At 43.4% G+C, this 17,516-nt stretch overlaps 2 protein-coding genes across 2 annotated transcripts; both read right to left on the reverse strand.

Moving 5' to 3' along the window:
* Positions 1–2,024: 2,024 nt before the first annotated feature.
* LOC129036064 (large ribosomal subunit protein eL42-like) lies at positions 2,025–4,999 on the reverse strand. Its single transcript, XM_054486990.2, has 2 exons — positions 4,928–4,999; positions 2,025–2,402 (listed from the first exon to the last, which is right to left on the reverse strand). Exons 1-2 carry the CDS (start codon positions 4,997–4,999, stop codon positions 2,079–2,081), a joined length of 396 nt encoding a protein of 131 aa, XP_054342965.1. The 3' UTR covers positions 2,025–2,078.
* An 8,158-nt stretch (positions 5,000–13,157) lies between these two features.
* LOC129012270 (cyclin-Q-like) lies at positions 13,158–14,328 on the reverse strand. Its single transcript, XM_054447863.1, has one exon. The coding sequence runs from the start codon at positions 14,326–14,328 to the stop codon at positions 13,675–13,677; it is 654 nt and encodes a 217-aa protein (XP_054303838.1). The 3' UTR covers positions 13,158–13,674.
* Between the last annotated feature and the right edge of the window lie 3,188 nt (positions 14,329–17,516).

Consider the following 17,516-nt stretch of genomic DNA (forward strand, 5'->3'; position numbering starts at 1 on the left):
GAAAAGAGGAGCCAGAAGTTGTAGGACACAAACGTTTTCTTTTGCACTCTGATTTCAGGAACTTATGTCAGAACTTCCTTCATTTGTACAAATAACCAACATAGTCAGGTGGTCCACAAAGTCTGGACCCAGGCAAATATACAGGATGGCATTAGGAACATCTTCGATCTTTACTAAGAATTGTATTATATGATTTGTTTCCTGCCTTTATGGACACCCTGTATTAAACAGCTGCTTTGTGAAGGTGCTTTGCAAGAGAAGCACATAGCATGTTGCAGCAGGCCTGCTCCTCCAACCCAAAGGCTGTGTCTTCACCTGCTCCCACCACTCTTCTCCCTGCCCGGGGCAGGTGCATGTACCCTTTCCAAAGTTTCTGAAGTTGAAATTATTGGGCAAATACATCTTAGAAAGGGAAAATGATAATACAAAGTAGCAGATAATGAAAATGAAGGGACAGTCAACTATAGGGGATCAGAGGCAGGGGGAAGTTATCACAGGCTTGGGGGAGTCAGGAAGGCTTCCTGGAGAAGGTGGGACTTAGACTGAGCATTCTGGGTCAAGTGCAGATGATGAGGACGGGGTGGCCCTTCTGGGCAGAGAAAAACATATGCTCCTGTTTGATCGCCACTGAATGTAATTTGTGAACTTCTCTAAAGGTGCTCCAGGAATTGCAGGTGCTACCCAGCACTTTCTGTGCCTCATTTGTAAAATCAGGGATTGAGTCTAATCTCAGAAGCCCCTTGTAGCTCTGTGGTTAATTGTGATTTATAAGCAAGAAGGCTTCCTGCCTCTGGTTACCTTCAAAAACAAACAACAAAAACCATTTGACACATTTTTTTCTTCAGTCCCATCTTATTGCAAACCTCACATTTCTGATGCGAAGATCTTTGTCATTCTTCCCTTTTCCAGGGCGAATCTTCTTGTCCCTTCCCCAGGCCTTTTCTTTATCTGCTGATTGAGACTAAACTGATCATTTAGCACATGGCAGGAAGCCATGGGTGCTGAATCATCATTTCTCGCCTAATCTATTCTCATGCAGCTGGCTCCCTTGCAGTCCTTCAGCCTAGATGAAGAGAGAAAAGAGGGTGAGAGAATTCAATTTCCAAGTCAGGCACTCGAAATGAGACAAGGCTTTCCTGCCTGAGAGGTGTTCAGAGGAATCTGGTATGACAGATTTGAGCCAAAGCTGTGAAAAGAGTGAAAGACACCAGGATAGAGAAATCGGGGTGTTGCAGAGTGGTTGATTGGGTGCTTCTAAATTTCACAACGTGAAAACACTGACAGTATAAAGCTATGTCTTAGAAATTTCAGAAGCAGGCTGTCACCTCTGCCTAGAACTGCATTACCTCCCTAAATAACACGAATTCTGAATTTTCTGAAGAATTAAACTTTTTTTTTTTTTTTTTGAGACAAGGTCTCACTCTGTAACCCAGGCTGGAGTGCAGTGGCACAATCTTGGCTCACTGCAGCCTTGACCTCCCCAGGCTCAGGTGATCCTCCTGCCTCAGCCTCCCAAGTAGCTGGGACTATAGGCATGCGCCACCATGCCTGGCTAATTTTTGTATTTTTCGTAGAGATGAGGTTTTGCCATGGTGCCCAGGCTGAAGAATTAAATTTTAAAAGTTGAATTCAAGGGAGTGTGAGTATTAGAATATTAGGGCCTTCTTAAGAAGGCTTGCTTTGGGGTCAGATCTCTGGCCGCAATGTCTTGTTCTCCCATTTTGTGTGTGTGTGTGTGTGTGTGTGCATGTGCACGCACACAGGAAGCATGTGATTGCTCTTGAAACCATTTTCAAGTGAGTGGAACTCTTGTTAGACAGTCAAGATTTGTCATCAGGTTATGGACTAAAACATTTTCCTGTTTTTATTGATACTGATACTGTTGCAATTGGTGCAACTCCACTAATCTAATTTCTTGGTCAACTTTCATTGTGCTAAAAATAGTGAATGCTCATGGCTGTCATATGGAAGATTTGAGACTTAGGTCTATCTTTAAATCCATCTTTTTTTTGTTTTGTTTTTTTGTTTTTTTGAACATAAACTCAAGATTTTATTGTCGTCATAATAAAAGATGACCCTTAGAACTGGATCACTTGGCCCTTTCTCTTCTTATCTCCTCCCAGTTCAAAATGCTTGCATCTTTTAATAGCCAGCATTCTCTTAGATCTGCAGTTGGGCTCAACACACTCAAGCCTTAGCACAATCTTCTTTGTAGTTTTAGCCTTTTTCCGGAAAATCGGCTTAGTTTGCCCACCATAGCCACTCTGCTTCCTGTCATAACGCCGCTTTCCCTGGGCATACAGAGAATCCTTGCCCTTCTTGTACTGTGTCACTTTATGGGGTTGGTGCTTGCCACACTTCTTACAGAAAGTCTGGCGGGTTTTAGGGATGTTAACCTCTGACTACAGGGTGGGCCAGCCCCATGTGCTTCAAGCAGAGCTTCCTCCCTCCGTCGAGCCCCAAAGAGGGAAGAGCAAATCCATCTTATATATTGGAAATCTCTCAGAGAGGACATACAATGTTATATACAACACACACACACACACACACACACACACTCTCTCTCTCTCTGTCTCTCACACACACACATTGATATGCCATCAAGGAGGAGAAATTAGAGATACAGGGGATTCAGACATCTTATTATACAAAAAATCAAACTTGCCCAAGAGTTTCTTGAAGGACATTTTGGCCTGGACAGTATAGAATCTTTTGGAAAGATGGGTAGAAAATGCTCAAGCTACCATTGGAAAAACAACTGCTCTATAAATGTGCAGCTGTAACATTAAATTGGAGATCCCTGGGACACTTATAGAATCATAAATTCAGTAGCAATATTGCTTTTAGAAGATTTGGATAAAGTAGTTTAAAATGAACTTAGGAGCCAGGTATGTAGTAGACAGTGGGAGGAGAATGACCAAGGAAGCATTTCGATGCTTACTTACCGGGAGGCCTTGCATCCTCGTATTTTGTTTGAACACATATTTTATTGTGGAAACTTAAAAAAAAATTATATTTACTGAGAATAAGTTTTAAAAATACAAAATTTATCTTGATCTTTCTAGCTGTTGCTATGGTTTTGAGTAATACATCATTAAAGCTGTGGCACTCCAATGATGTATTAAAGTAATATATCATAACAATGCCATGGCTTTGATGATATATTAATGTAATACATCGTTAAGGCGCCATTGGCCTCATGATGTATTACTCAAAACACTACCAATTGGTTAGATCAACACACAGAGACCCGTGTGTTAGGAACAGAAGAATGGCAAATGATTTTGGTCCAAAACACAATTGAACTTCTTAGAGATGTCTCACCCACAAAAGCAGTTCTGTTAAGATTGGATGGGCTTCAAAGTCTTGCTCAAGAATGGTGGGGTTGAATCACAGTGAAGGGCAACAAAGACGTCTGCTCTGACTATATTAGAAACCTGTGCCTGGGGCCAAGTTTTCACACAGGGGAGGAAGAACGTGCCTATGTTTTACCTAGCAACAAACAATGTGGTTTACTTGCATGATTTCATTAAATCCCCACTGAAATACTATAAACAAACTCAATTTTAGAGATCAGGAAGCTGAGGTGCAGAGAAGTAAAGTGAGGTCTCATAGCTGATAACTGGTGGAGCCAGGACTTGAGTCTATGTCTGCCTAACTCTAGAGCTGGGTTGGGTGGGGTCATTCTAATTTTGTGCCCCCAATTTAGGAAATTATTTTTTCTATCTTTAAAGAAAAACTTGGGAGTGAGCTGGCTTCCTGTCTTCTCCCATACCCTCCCTCATCCTCCATCCTTTTAGGTATACAATACGCAGAGAAGGTACTTGGAAAAGTAGATCTGGAAAAACATAGGCAATGCTAGACAGGTATTTGGCAGTTGTTTTTTGTTTTTTCTCAGGGTCCTACCAAATGCCTGAACTGTGGTTGAGGGAGGAGTGGCCCCTGGTAGGGGGGACTCTGCTGGTGACCAAAAGCATACCTTTGCCCCAGACTCCCCTATTGTTCAATGGAAAGGCCTCCTCCCCAGCTTCCTTGCTTCCACTCGTGCTCCCACTACAAATCCATCCTCTACACAGTAGCCAGAGTGATTACTTAAAAATGTAAAATGTCATGTCATCATTCTTCCCTAGTTCTTTTCAGAAACTTCCCACTGCACTTAGAATAAAATCCAAACTCATTACCCTGGCCTCCGAAGCCTGGACTTTCTTGTGGGGCTTCACTGGTCTTCTTTCTGCTCCTTGAACAGGCTCGTTGCTTTTGCACAAATCAACGGACTTTTGCACTAATCTATGAAATCGACCAGCTTTGTGTGTTTGTTTCTTTCTTGTCACTCAGGTGCCACTGAAATGCCACTTTTTCAGAGAGGCTGTCCCAGATCACCTGTTCACTCTTGACCACATTCCCTGCTGTTCTCATCTTCTCACTCCCTAATATTTGATAGTTTATCTATCTGTTTATTGTCTTTCTCCTGCAACTACCAGTGGAAAGCTTGGACCCTGCCCCTCATGTTCCTGGCTGTATCCCCAGGGCCTACCACAGCCTGGTACATAGGAGGGGCTCAACGAAGATGACTAAAACCAAAGACTCTACGTTTATTGTGCGATTGACCATAGTGAAGATTCAAACATGAGGTGTTACAGAGCTAAACAAAAATGAGATCGAAAATAATACAAGAGGAGTCTGAAAAAGACATTTGACACGTGTATAAAATAAGAAATGGGCCCTCTCCACAGGAATTAGAAGAGACTGAGAGCTGAATTAGGATTTAGTGAATGCCGAGGCAGACTTTGCAGGGCTCCTTCCATGCATGGCCCATTCTGAGCCTCCGGGGGAAGGGTGTGTGTGTGTCACATGGTTGTATGTGATTACATTTATGTTCACATGGTCATATATTTGTGTGACATTTGGTGAGAAATTTTAACCATACCACTCCACTCTCATACTTCTTCTCATGTTGGGTGATTTGGGATAGCTGTGGGTATTTTGTACCCACAACCATCACGGGCATTTTGTATTTGTACTTTTATACATTTTTCTTAAACAAGATCCCTGAATTATACTAGTTTCAGGCACCCCCCCAATTTAGATCCATTCCTGGTTGAAAGTACGTTATGGAAAGGTTAGAATGGGAAAAAGGAATATGGTTGCTAACATCTTGATCAAGATATATGGTAGAAACTTAATTAATTTTAAGTAACCGTTTCACTTTACAGTGAAAAGGAATTATAGCTTATGACTTATTATAACTATTTCTTGTCAGAGAAAAAGTTCAAAGCCTGGAAAATATTGGGAGGTTTCTAGAACTTTCTTCCCCTTTACAACTTACATGTTCTTTACCTTTTCTGGGGGTCTTGTAAAGCAATTGACTTTTTAATCTTGGATAAATTAACTCACATTAAGATGTTATTGATTTAGTGTTTCCCTTCCCAGAGGAATTTGTGGTTAGGGAATACTCGAGGGATGACAATGGAGTACGAGTAATTTAGGGCAACATGGATGGTACTTAGAGGCAAGAAACATTTAGACAGTCCTCAAATTAAGATACGTCCTGACTGAACTGGCCCTTAATTACTAAATGAACTAATGAAGGCAATATTTGCTGAGTGTCTTCCCTATGCTAACTGTTGGGGATTCAATGGTGACCTAAATCACAAGCCGCCCCTGTTCTCATGGAGTATCCAGTATAAACTATCATCCCCACCCCTCATCTCCCCAAGAGAAAAACCAAAAACTGTGTGACACAGACCTAGGCAGAGCTTGGCAGGCAGAACCCAGGTAGGACTTTACTGGACAGTGACCTGGGTTGGGCACCTTTGTGCAGGGCACAAACCCAGTAGGGTTGGCTCTGCCCACAGTCAGCTGTGGGAGACGCAAAAATCAAATAATTGCTCACTCAGCCAAAGCTTGGAGGGAAAGGTATAGATAGGGTCCCTACTAGCTTATGACTGAGATCCTTGCCTGGACAAGGGCATCAGCAAAGGGCTCCCTGAGAGGCTACCCATGGCACAGAGATTTGAGAGATAAAGATGAGAGTCTGAGGAGAGTTCAAGGGGAGGATGTGGTTTGGAGGTGAGACCTGGGGGGTGTACCAGACAGAGGGAATAGCATGTGCAAAGGCCCAGAGGTAGGAGGGAGCATGACAAACTTGGAGGACTTCCAGAAAGCCTGTAGAGCTAGAGGGTACAGAGAGATCACAGCAGCTGGGGGAGAAGGCAGGGCCACAGCGTGCAGTCCTGAGGCCCTACTCAAGGGCTTCATCTGAGGGGCAAGGGAATATTTTTTGAAGGAATGGTGACATTCAGCAGACATCGAAAAGATATATCTGGGCTGGGTGCGGTGGCTCATGTCTGTAATCTCAGCACTTTGGGAGGCCGAGATGGAAGGATTGCTTGAGGCCAGGAGTTCGATACCAGCCTGGTTAATGTAGCAAGAACCCATCTCTAAAAAATAAAAAAAAATTTAGAAAAGACATTTCTGGCTTCAGTGTGGACATGTGGGGGTAGAGGTTGTGGGGAGACTAGTGGGAGGCTCTTACTGTATCGTGGTTTGTGTGAGAACACTGGCTTGGACTAGGGCAGTGACACAGGCCACCGTTCAGCTTTTTGTGGTTACCTGTCACTGCCATTATGTGTATCCTGGACTCTTTTTGCAAACCAAACAAATCAATAAGACCTCAAATAATGAAGTCTTCAATATTATTTTCTTTATTGCTTGAGTTTTAAAGTATTTTCTTCATATTTCAGATATAAGTTCACTCAATCCATCTCACTACAAGAAACTCGTTTTCCCCTGATTGTCTTTTCACAAGACTCTTTTGATCTGTACTTACAGCATTCTAGTTTGTCATAGAAACTCTCTTTTTATTATTTACATTAAGTAAAAATTTCTATCTTCAGATGTATTAGTCATATAGTAAAATATAGCGAATTACTCCAAAACTTAGTAGTTTAAAATAACAGTGAACATGCATAATATACAGTTCTGTGGGTTAGGAACACAAATGGTTCTGGCTCCAGTTCTTTCAAAGTGATATTGACCAGGCGTGGTGGCTCATACCTGTAATCCCAGCACTTTGGGAGGCTGAGGTGGGCAGATCACCTGAGGTTAAGAGTTTGAGACCAGCCTGGCCAACATGGCAAAACCCCGTCTCTACTAAAAATACAAAAATGAGCTGGGCGTGGTGGCAGACGCCTGTAATCCCAGCCACTTGGGAGGCTGAGGCAGGAGAATCATTTGAACCCTGGAGGCGGAGGTTATAGTGAGCTGAGATCATGCCACTGCATTCCAGCCTGGGTGACAGAGTGAGACTCCATCTCAAAAAAAAAAAAAAAGTGATGTCAAGTACAGTTGAGGCCGCTGACATCCATAGATGTGGAGGGTCTGCTTCCAAGTAGCTTGCTCACATGGTTGGCAATTCAGTGCTGGCTGTTGGCAAGAGGCCTCAGCTTCCTGTCCTGTGGACCCCTCTATTTGCGTGTCCTCATGACATGGCACCTAGCTCCCCAGAGTGAGTGGCCCAAGAGAGAGCAAGGGAGAAGCTGCAATGTCTTTTCTTTTATGATCTGGCCTTGGAAGTCACACTCCATCATTTGTATGATACCTTTTTGATGATGCAGGCCAGCCCTACTCAATGTGGGAAGAGACTATGGACTACTTGGAGCATGAGTACCAGGAGGCAAGAATCCCTGGGGGCCATCTTGAAGGCCGGCCACCATAAAAGGGGAGACACAAAATAATATATCCTCATATGCACATGGACAGATATCAGAGACCAATTAGACCACGTATCTTTCCTAATCTTAGGAATTACACTTCAATTTCTAAATTGTGTATAAAGTACTCAATTTAGAAATAAATTAGTACTATAATTAGCACTATTTATAGTACTATAATTAGTATTATAAATTTAGTACTATAAAGTACTAAGTTCAGTACCAAAAGGTCATGTTTCATGTGTCATTCACAATTGCTAAAAGATGTAAAGAGAAAGGTTGACTTTCCGTGTAAAACAATGTGAAATTACAAAATTCTAGCGTGCAAAAATAAACCTATTTGGCTTTAATTAATAATGAATATCAATTACCTATAATTAAACAATATACATAATTAGAATTAATTCTGGCAAATTATAATGGATGAATATTGTTTGTACTTTTTGTGAGACCTATTTAAGACTTTAGAGATTGTGGTAGGAAAAAAAGTTGTATGGTCCCTGAAGAGATTAAGCATAAACTCATAAAAAATAGAAATAACATACCCACCAAAATTTTCCAATTTTTTTTTTAAATTTAAAAGGCACAATACAATAGCAAAAGAATGATATCTCATGGTGTGTTGCTGAATGGATTGCACAGCCAATAGGTGCCAGTTCAAAAGAGGAAGGGATCCCTGCAGGCAGGTGGGCGATGAGCTCCTATGGAAGCAATAGACTCTGAGCTGTGCATCACAAGGCTGAAGAGACGTCATCAATCAGTCAATCCAAGAATTTAATTAATCACATATTATTCTCAAACATCAAGTTAGATGGGTATAGAATGATTCCTCCCTTCAAGGTGCTTTCAGTTCAGTACTGAGGTAAATAAAAAAGAGGAGGCTTTCTGGGCAAATGGAGTAGTATGAGCTGCAGTACAGTGGAATGGGGGTTTCATGAGTGATGAGGGAGAATCAGGTGGTGAATTGACAAGGGACTTCGAGATTTTTTTCTGCAGATGCTGAAGAATCAGTTACATAATATGATCAATATATACTGTACTGTTTTTATAATATATATATACACAGACTCTTTATATATATATGCATACACACACACACAGATGCACACACACACACTCTTTTAAGTGATCTCACCAGGTGGTGACCTGCTGACCATGATGCTAACATATATTATGTGTTGAGGAGAGTAACATGAATAAATACAGGTCTGCCTGATTCCATGTATTCAGATGAGGAGCTGTTCAGGTAGAGGTGGTGGTGTGCAGGGTGGACCTAAGTAAGGAAGAACTGACAGCACAGAGGGCAGGTGCAACAACACAAGTGAGGGAAAGAGGAATGGATTCAAGAAACTATATGCAGAGCAGAACTGAGAAAAGCATACCTTTGAGCTAAATAGCATTAACAAAAAATTCTCAAATCTTGATCCTGAAAACAGCATCAAGGCTCAATTGCCAGTGGCTTTTCCTTGTAGGCCACCATGGCCAACATTTCATCATTATTCTTGGGTTCAGTGTCTTCTCCAGCCATCACTGGGAACACACAACTGGAATCCACTGGGCTGCCACCAAGGCCAGGCTTAGCCTTGTATAAGTATCATGGAGTGTTATGGACTGAATGTTTGTGTCCCCCACTCCCATTTCTTTTTTGAAATATTACCCCTAAAGTGATAGTATTAGGATGTGGGGCCTTTGGGAGGTAGTTTAAGTCATGAGGGTGCAGCTTTCATGAATGGGATTAGTGCCCTTATAAAAGAAATCCCAGAGAGCTCTCTAGCCTCTTACTACCATATGAGGATACAATGAGAAGACGGCTTTCTGCAACCTGGAAGATGCCCCTCCCAGAACCCTACCATGAGGGCACCCTGATCTCAGATTTTGAGCCTCTAGAACTGTGAGAAATAAATTGTTGTTATTTGTAAGCCACTCAGTCTGTGGTACCTTGTTACAGCAGCCTGAATGGACCAAGGCATGGAGCCGTAGGAACAGCTGAGTGAAATATATCAGTGGTATTTTCCTCTTAGGTTTTCCGATTCCCTTTTGTGTCTGCCTTTGATTTTATTGATACTAAAAGATCGAACACTGAAACGTGAAGCCTACAGCCTTTTTGGTCCCCAGGACTCCTGCAAGTCTTGACAGCCAGACACAGTCAGGGCTGCTGTTACATACTATATTTGCTGTGGGTCACAGCCAACCTGTCCTGCAGCAAAGGGATGAGAGGTGTGTCCAGAACTAACAGATGCCTCTTCACCGTGCACTGCGCACACCACACCTGCTCATAAGGTGTCTCGTTGTAACTGTCACTTTCTGTTTCAGGTCTTGTTGGATGACTCTGAGTCTGTGGTAGGTGTGGCAAGGAAGTGTGGTGTCTCCTTAGGGTGGGCCCCAGGCAGAACCCCCAAATCTCCCAAGATTTATGGACGGTTCGAGGAGGCGGCTGGCAGTGAACTTTCACAGTGAGAGAGTGAGTGGGTGCAGGGTGCCCAGAGCCAGCGCTGACCCTGGGCTTGATGAATTAATGTGGTGAGCAGTGTCTCACTGAGCTCCTGGCCACTAAGTAGGGCATATGGTGGTGACATCTGTGAGGAGATAAATGGGAACATCTTCCAATGAGGGATGAGGGTTCCTCCTGCCAGTCAAGTTTCTGGGATGGTTGTGTTTGCATATGGGTTAGAAATTCACATTTGAGGCTGGGTGTAGTGGCTCATGCCTGTAATTCCAGCACTCTGGGAGGCCAAGGTGGGTGGATCACTTGAGGCCAGGAGTTCAAGACTAGTCTGGCCAATATGGTGAAACCCTATCTCTACTAAAAATACAAAAATTAGCCAGGTGTGGTGGTGGCTGCCTGTAATCCTAGCTATTCGAGACGGTGAGGTGGGAGGATCACTTAAACCCGGGAGGAGGAGGCTGCAGTGAGCTGAGATTGCACCACTGCACTCCAACCTGAGTGACAGAGTGAGACTCCATCTCCAAAAAAGAAAAAAATATTCACATTTGAGTGATAAGTAGTGAATATGCTGTTTCAGATGCAATGGACTGATGTGTACCTTGTTTATTGAATTTCCCTGTGACATACAGCAGTTTCTTGGGTAGTAAGAGACTATTTAGTGAGTGTTAACCACTGAAACAGGATCAGGATTTGTACGCCTGGCACTGCAGTTGTCTTATGGCTACAAGAAGATGTTGAACAGCTATTACAACTACAAACTAGGAACTTTCAGAGAACAGGCCACTTTCAATTTTTTCCATTTCTAACATATTTTAAATTGCTAATGTTTAAGAATTTGGTAACAAACTAGAAAGAAATCAAGAATGAGAGAAATAAAAGAAAAAATAAATGGGGCTGCTGACTTAAAGGTTTTTTCTGTCCTTATAATTCTCGCCTTATTATAGTAATTTATAAATATACAGACATCAAGCATTAGAGTAGCAGGTTTGAGTAAGGCTTTGTGTGGTCTGCTGCAGAGGGCTGAGCTTGGTCCTTCAAGTTTTGCAAGAAGAGTTGAGGCTTAGGAATCTATGCTCTGCATCATCTACTCCAAAGTTTTAATATCTGCAAAGACCCAAAATGTAAGAAAAAAAAATAGGCACAAAAAGTATTCATGTCTTACATATATTTAAGACATATTTGTGTCTTACACAGAGGCAATGTTAGGATATTGAAAATTAGAATGATTGCCCCATGCAGCAAACATTTCAAGGAGTTTCTGCTCTCTGCTCGACCCTGTACTAGGACTGGGTGGGAGCATAAGGAAACCACAAGCAAAATGATGAAAAATATTTATGGTAAGTGCTGCTGCTTGGGAGTCCACACTGTTGGGCAAAGGCTTAAAAAGGCACTATAGGCTCTGCTGGCTGTTGAAGAAATTACTAAGGTGCTTACATTTATAGAGACTCTTGGATGAAATTAATAGAATAATTCAAACCAGCTCAAGGAAAAATGAGAATTTATTAGCTCATATAAAGTTTAAGATAACAGAAAAGCAATTAAGAAGGCTTCTGCATGGCTGGATCCAGGTGCTCTGTGTCCACAGGAATCTGTCTCTCATCACATAAGCTCTGCTTTCCTCTGCTTTGCTTTATTTTCAGGAAAATCTCCACCCAGTGGTGGCAACAATGGTCAAAGCAGTTCCAGACATTTGTTCTAGTACTCCTGCACTTAGAGGGTAGGGGAGAGCCTTGGTCCAAGAGCACTAGCTGAAGTACTGGAGGATGTTCTTATTGGTCATGCTTGAGCCAATGCCCCTCCTTGAAGCCATTGTGATAGTTCTGTGGTGCCCTGGCCAGCCCAAGGTCAAGGCCCACTTTTGGAACTGGGGGTCAAGGTCCAATTCCCAACCTGAAACATGGACTGAGGGGTGGAAGAAAAGCAGTTGCAGAAAGGAAAATGGGTCCTGTTACTAAAAGATGGGGAAAGGAATACTGGGAAGGGAAAAAATAAAAGGTGTGCACCAGAAGGGAGGTCTTAGTGTGTTTTCTGTTGCTATAAGAGAATGCCTGAGACTAGGTAGTTTATAAAGGAGAGTTTACTGGGCTCCTAGTTCTGGAGGCTGTAAAGTCCAAGAGCACAGCATTAGCATACCACATGGCAGAAAGGAAGAAGTCAGAGGCAGAACATAGGGACTATCTCACTTTATAACGTGCTCTTGAGATAACTAATCCAGTCCTGAAAGAGAGTGAGAGCTTACTCTCATGAGAAATAACACATTCCCTGGAGAGTAGCATTAATTCCTCTTAATGACCGAATCACCTCTTAAAGTCCCTACCTTTCCAACTGCCACACTGGGGACCACATTTCCAGCACATGCACTCTGAGGGACATACTCAAACCACAGCAGTGCTTGTGTTCACAGAGTCCCATCATCTCCTGTATGCCACACAGGCAGCCAGGGTCCAGACTGGCCTCAGGGCCAACATCCCCTGCCCCAAGGCATCAGAGTGCATGTGGTCATTCTGCAACATTTCCCTGCTACCATTTCTCAAGGCTGTTTCATGTTTTCAGTAGGTCTTTTAAAAAATTATAAATGTAAATGATCATGGTAAAAAAATTCAAATAGAAAGTATAATAAAATGAGAAAGAAAAGATGTCTCCCCCATCCTCTAACCACCAGTCCCAAGTCTTTAACATGACCAAAATGGTAAAAAGTTCTAGAAAATTTCTCTTTGAAAACAATCATCCATCCATCCATCCATCCCTCCATCCCTCCATCCCTCCATCCCTCCATCCATCCATCCTCAGCCCCCTTAGTAGCTGGGATTACAGACACGCACCACCATTCCCTGCTAATTTTTGTATTTTTAGTAGAGACAGGATTTCACCATGTTGGCTAGGCTGGTCTCGAACTCCTGACCTCAGGTAATCCACCCGCCTCCGGCTCCCAAAGTGCTGGAATTACAGGCAAGAGCCACCGTGCCTGGCCTTTTTCTTTTTTTCTTTTTTTTGACTTGCATCACCTTTTATTACAAAAAATAGATTTCAGCCACATTGCACATTCATTCTCGCTATAAATCTGGCTTTAAAAAAAATCCCTAGGGATTCAGTGTCATTGATGTCATGATTTGCCTTTTATTGGCATCATGCCTCTATTGTAGTCAGAGTCCTCTCAAAGGACAAAAGCAGATGTGGCTCCTTTGGGTCAGCTGCACCCAGTGTGCTCCCGGCCTGCCCGCTGGAGGCGCAGCTCCCATCATCATCTGGAGCGCGACTGCTAGGGACTGTCAAAGCGGCAGCATGTCATTGCCTTCACCAGCCCTTCTCCAGCAGCACAACCAGTCCTCCCAGCTGGTCCTCTGGGGACCAGCCATCATAGCGACGTGGTGGCAATGTCCCCAGGCAGCTGACCATCCTGGGCTTCTCTTTGGGCAGGCCTGAGCCAGGGCCTTAGGGGTCTATGTGTCTATGGTATAAATCTGAATGAGATCAGACACCAATGATTGGCTTGGTAAGGTCGTCACTAAACACCTGTCACCACGGCTTCTCAGCCTCGACCTCGGAGGGCACCTCGACTCCGTAGACCTGCAGGGCCAGGTAGAGCACCACCACAGCCATGTGCTGGGCCCGGAAGCGGAGGCACAGCCCCCCGTGGTAGCTGTCCTGCAGCAGGGCCCAGGCAGTGACGGCAACGGGGGTCCGCTGCCAGCTGTGGCGGTTCAGCCAGTTCTTGAGGGAAACCAGGTAGTGGAGCAGGTACTTGTGTGGATGCTGGAAGGAGACCTGGAAGCGCAGAACTCTCAGCATGAGAAGCTCACACTGCACAATGCTGTCCCAGAGCTCCCAGAAGCGGGAATCCAATTCCAGGGGCTCACCGCTTGGGTTGAAGTACCTGTTGGACACATTGATGATGTCACGAGCCGGCAGGTGCTGCTCTTCCACTTTGCCAGCCAAGTAAATGGAAGACATGGCAATCAGGTAAGGGTCATAGGCGTCCAGGATGGTCTCGCAGAAGAACTTATGGTAAATGGTGCAAGCAGTGGCAATGGGAATAGACCGCATCCCTAGCTTCACACCTGCCTCCATGATGAACCTCACCACGCGGAAGTGCACCCTGGCTTCCGGCGCCGGCCGCTCCTCGGCGCCCCGCGCTGCGGGGACCTCTCCGGCGTCCTTCGGAACTTTCATGAGGCCCCGCGGCTCCAGCGGAAGGAGAGTCGGCCCGGCGGAAGGAGAGTCGGCCCGACGCAAGGAGAGTCGGCCCGACGCAAGGAGAGTCGGCCCGACGCAAGGAGAGTCGGCCCGACGCAAGGAGAGTCGGCCCGACGCAAGGAGAGTCGGCCCGGCGCGCAGAGTGGCCTTTTTCTTCCTTTGTTTCTTTTCTTTTCTTTTTTTTTTTTTTTTAACAAGTTGTATCATATTACACATATTGCTCTCCAACATGAGTTTTTTCACTTAATATTCTTGGCATCTTTCCCTATCAGCACACAAAGTTAAAAAAAAAAACAACACACAGCTGCATAATATCCCATAAAATGGGCCAGGCACGGTGGCTCACACCTGTAATCCCAGCACTCTGGGAGGCCAAGGCGGGTGGATCACTTGAGGCCAGGAATTTGAGACCAGCCTGGCCAACATGGTGAAACCCTGTCTCTATTAAAAATACAAAAATTAGGCCGGTTGCGGTGGCTGACGCCTGTAATCCCAGCACTTTGGGAGGCCGAGGCGGGCAGATCACGAGGTCAGAAGATCTAGACCATCCTGGCTAACACGGTGAAAACCCGTCTCTACTAAAAATACGAAAAATTAGCCGGGGGTGGTGGCGGGCGCCTGTAGTCCCAGCTAGTCGGGTTGCTGAGGCAGGAGAATGGCGTGAACCCGGGAGGCGGAGCTTGCAGTGAGCTGCGATTGCGCCACTGCACTCCAGCCTGGGCGACAGAGCGAGACTCCGTCAAAAAAAAAAAAAGAAAAATTAGCCAGACATGGTGGTGCATGCCTGTAATCCCAGCTACTCAGGGGGCTGAGACACAAAAATCCCTTGAATTTGGGAGGCAGAGGTTGCAATGAGCCGAGATCGCGCCACTGCACTCCAGCCTGGGTGACAGAGCAAGACAGTCTCAAAAAAAAAAAAAAAAAATTCATAAAATGATATATTTAACCATTTTTCTGTTAATGAGCATTTATGTTATATTCATGGTTGTTTTTCAAACAATTCTGTCAATTTAGTTTATGGATATACTTGCAAAAGCACACTAAGCTATGTATACAGGAATATAACCACCAGTCCCAAGTCTTTAACATGACCAAAATGATATAAAGTTTCTCTTTGAAAATGTACAGGAATGTACACATAGCTTAGTGTGCTTTTGCAAGTATATCCATAAGCTAAATTCCCAGAAGTGAAATTGTGTGTTCAAGGATATGTCGCCGTCATGTGCTGCATAACAATGTTTTGGTCAATGAAAATCCTCATATACAGTGGTGATCCCACAAGACTGTAATGGAGCTAAAAATATTCCTATTGCTGGGTGAAGTCACAGCCTTCATAATGCCGTAGCCCATGACAGACTCACACAAATCTAACATGAAAAAAGAAACAAACCACCATGAGCATCTTTCTGAAAAGAGTGATACCTCCTTAAGAACAGCCTCAGATCGGTCCTTCAGGAGGCATCCAGAAGAAGACATTGTTATTGTAGGAGACAACAGCTCCGTGTGTGTTACTGCCCGCTGAAATTCATCTGGTAGGATAAGATATAAAGGTGGAAGACGGTGATATTGATGATCCTCACCCTGTGTCGGCATAGGCTAATGTGTGTGTTGGTGTATTCATTTTTAAACAAAAAATTTGGCCAGGCATGGTGGCTCACGCCTGTAATCCCAGCACTTTTGGAGGCCGAGGCAGGAGGATCGCTTGAGGACAGCAGCTCAAACCAGCCTGGGCAACAAAGTGAGACTCTGTCTTTACAAAATTTTTTTTAAAAAATCAAGCAGGCATGGTGGCTCATGACTGTGGTCCTAGCTACTTGGGAGGCTGAGGTGAGAGGATTGCTTGAGCCTTGGAGTTTGAGGTGAGCCCTGATTGTGCCACTTGCATTCCAGCCTGGATGACAGAGCAGACCCTGTAGCTAAAACAAAACAAAACAACAAAAAGTTTAAAAAGTAAAAAATAATTAAAATTTCTAGAAACAGAAAAAAGTATATAGAATAAAGATACAGAGAAAATATTTTTGTATAGCTGTATAATTTGTTTGTGTTTTAAGCTAGGTGTTATTACAAAGAGTCAAATGTTTGGGAAAAGTAAAATTTATAAAGTAAAAAAGTGATAGTAAGCTAAGGTTAATTTATTATTGAAGAAAGAACATTTAAAAAATCAATTTAGTATAACCTAAGTATACAGTGTTTATAAAACGTACAGCAATGTACAGTAATGTCCTAGGCCTTCATATTCACTCACCACTCACTCGTTAACTCAGCCAGAGTAACTTCCAGTCCTGCAAGCTCCACTCCTGATAAGTGCCCTATGCTATACAGACGTACCATTTTTAATTTTTTTTTTTTTTAATTTAGATGGAGTCTCACTGTGTCACCCAGGCTGGAGTGCAATGGTGTGATCTTGGCTCACTGTAACCTCCGCCTCCTGGATTCAAGGGATTCTCCTGCTTCTGCCTTCCGAGTGGCTGAGATTACAGGCAAGTGCCACCATGCCTGGCTAATTTTTGTATTTTTAGTAGAGATGGGGTTTCATCATGTTGGCCAGGCTGGTCTTGAACTCCTGACCTCAGGTGATCCACCTGCCTCGGCCTCCCAAAGTGCTGGGATTACAGGCATGAGCCACTGCTCCCGGCCTCCATTTTTAATCTTTTACACTGTATTTTTTACTGTATATTTTCTATTTTTAGATATACAAATACTTATAATTGCCTGCAATATTAATACAGTAAAATGTTGCACAGGTCTGTAGCCTAAGAGGAATAGGTTATACAATACAGCCTATATGTATATAATATATAGTAAGCTGTATCATTTAGGCTTGTGTAAGTACACTATGATGTTCATACAATGATGAAATCGCACAAGGATGTATCTCTCAGACATATCCTCGTTGTTATGTGAGCCTGACTGTATTTTAACTTTGGATACATATTAACAAGTTGACCTTTGAGAAGACCACCAATTTCCATTCATATAAACAGCATTAAAAGTACCAGTTTCCCCACACTCAATCACCACTGAATATCTTTAAACTTTACATTGTTGCTAATCTGATAGGTGAAAATGGTGTTTCATTGTATTTATTTGCACTTTAAAATTACAAATGAAGTTGAGCTCCTATTTAATATGTCTGGTCCATTTTGGTTTCATTTTTGGTGAAC

This window comes from Pongo pygmaeus, chromosome 1 (genome assembly GCF_028885625.2).
Source record: "Pongo pygmaeus isolate AG05252 chromosome 1, NHGRI_mPonPyg2-v2.0_pri, whole genome shotgun sequence".
Classification (NCBI taxonomy): domain Eukaryota; kingdom Metazoa; phylum Chordata; class Mammalia; order Primates; family Hominidae; genus Pongo; species Pongo pygmaeus.

What these genes read in the sequence shown, in the direction of transcription:
- LOC129036064 (XM_054486990.2), bottom strand. Translation starts at nt 4,999, where the DNA reads ATGGTTGTGGGTACAAAATACCCACAGCTATCCCAAATCACCCAACAT. An exon ending in AGAAGTATGAGAGTGGAGTG is followed by an intron (nt 2,403 to 4,927) that starts GTATGGTTAAAA and finishes CCCACCCTGTAG; the next exon opens with TCAGAGGTTAACATCCCTAA.
- LOC129012270 (XM_054447863.1), bottom strand. Translation starts at nt 14,328, where the DNA reads ATGAAAGTTCCGAAGGACGCCGGAGAGGTCCCCGCAGCGCGGGGCGCC.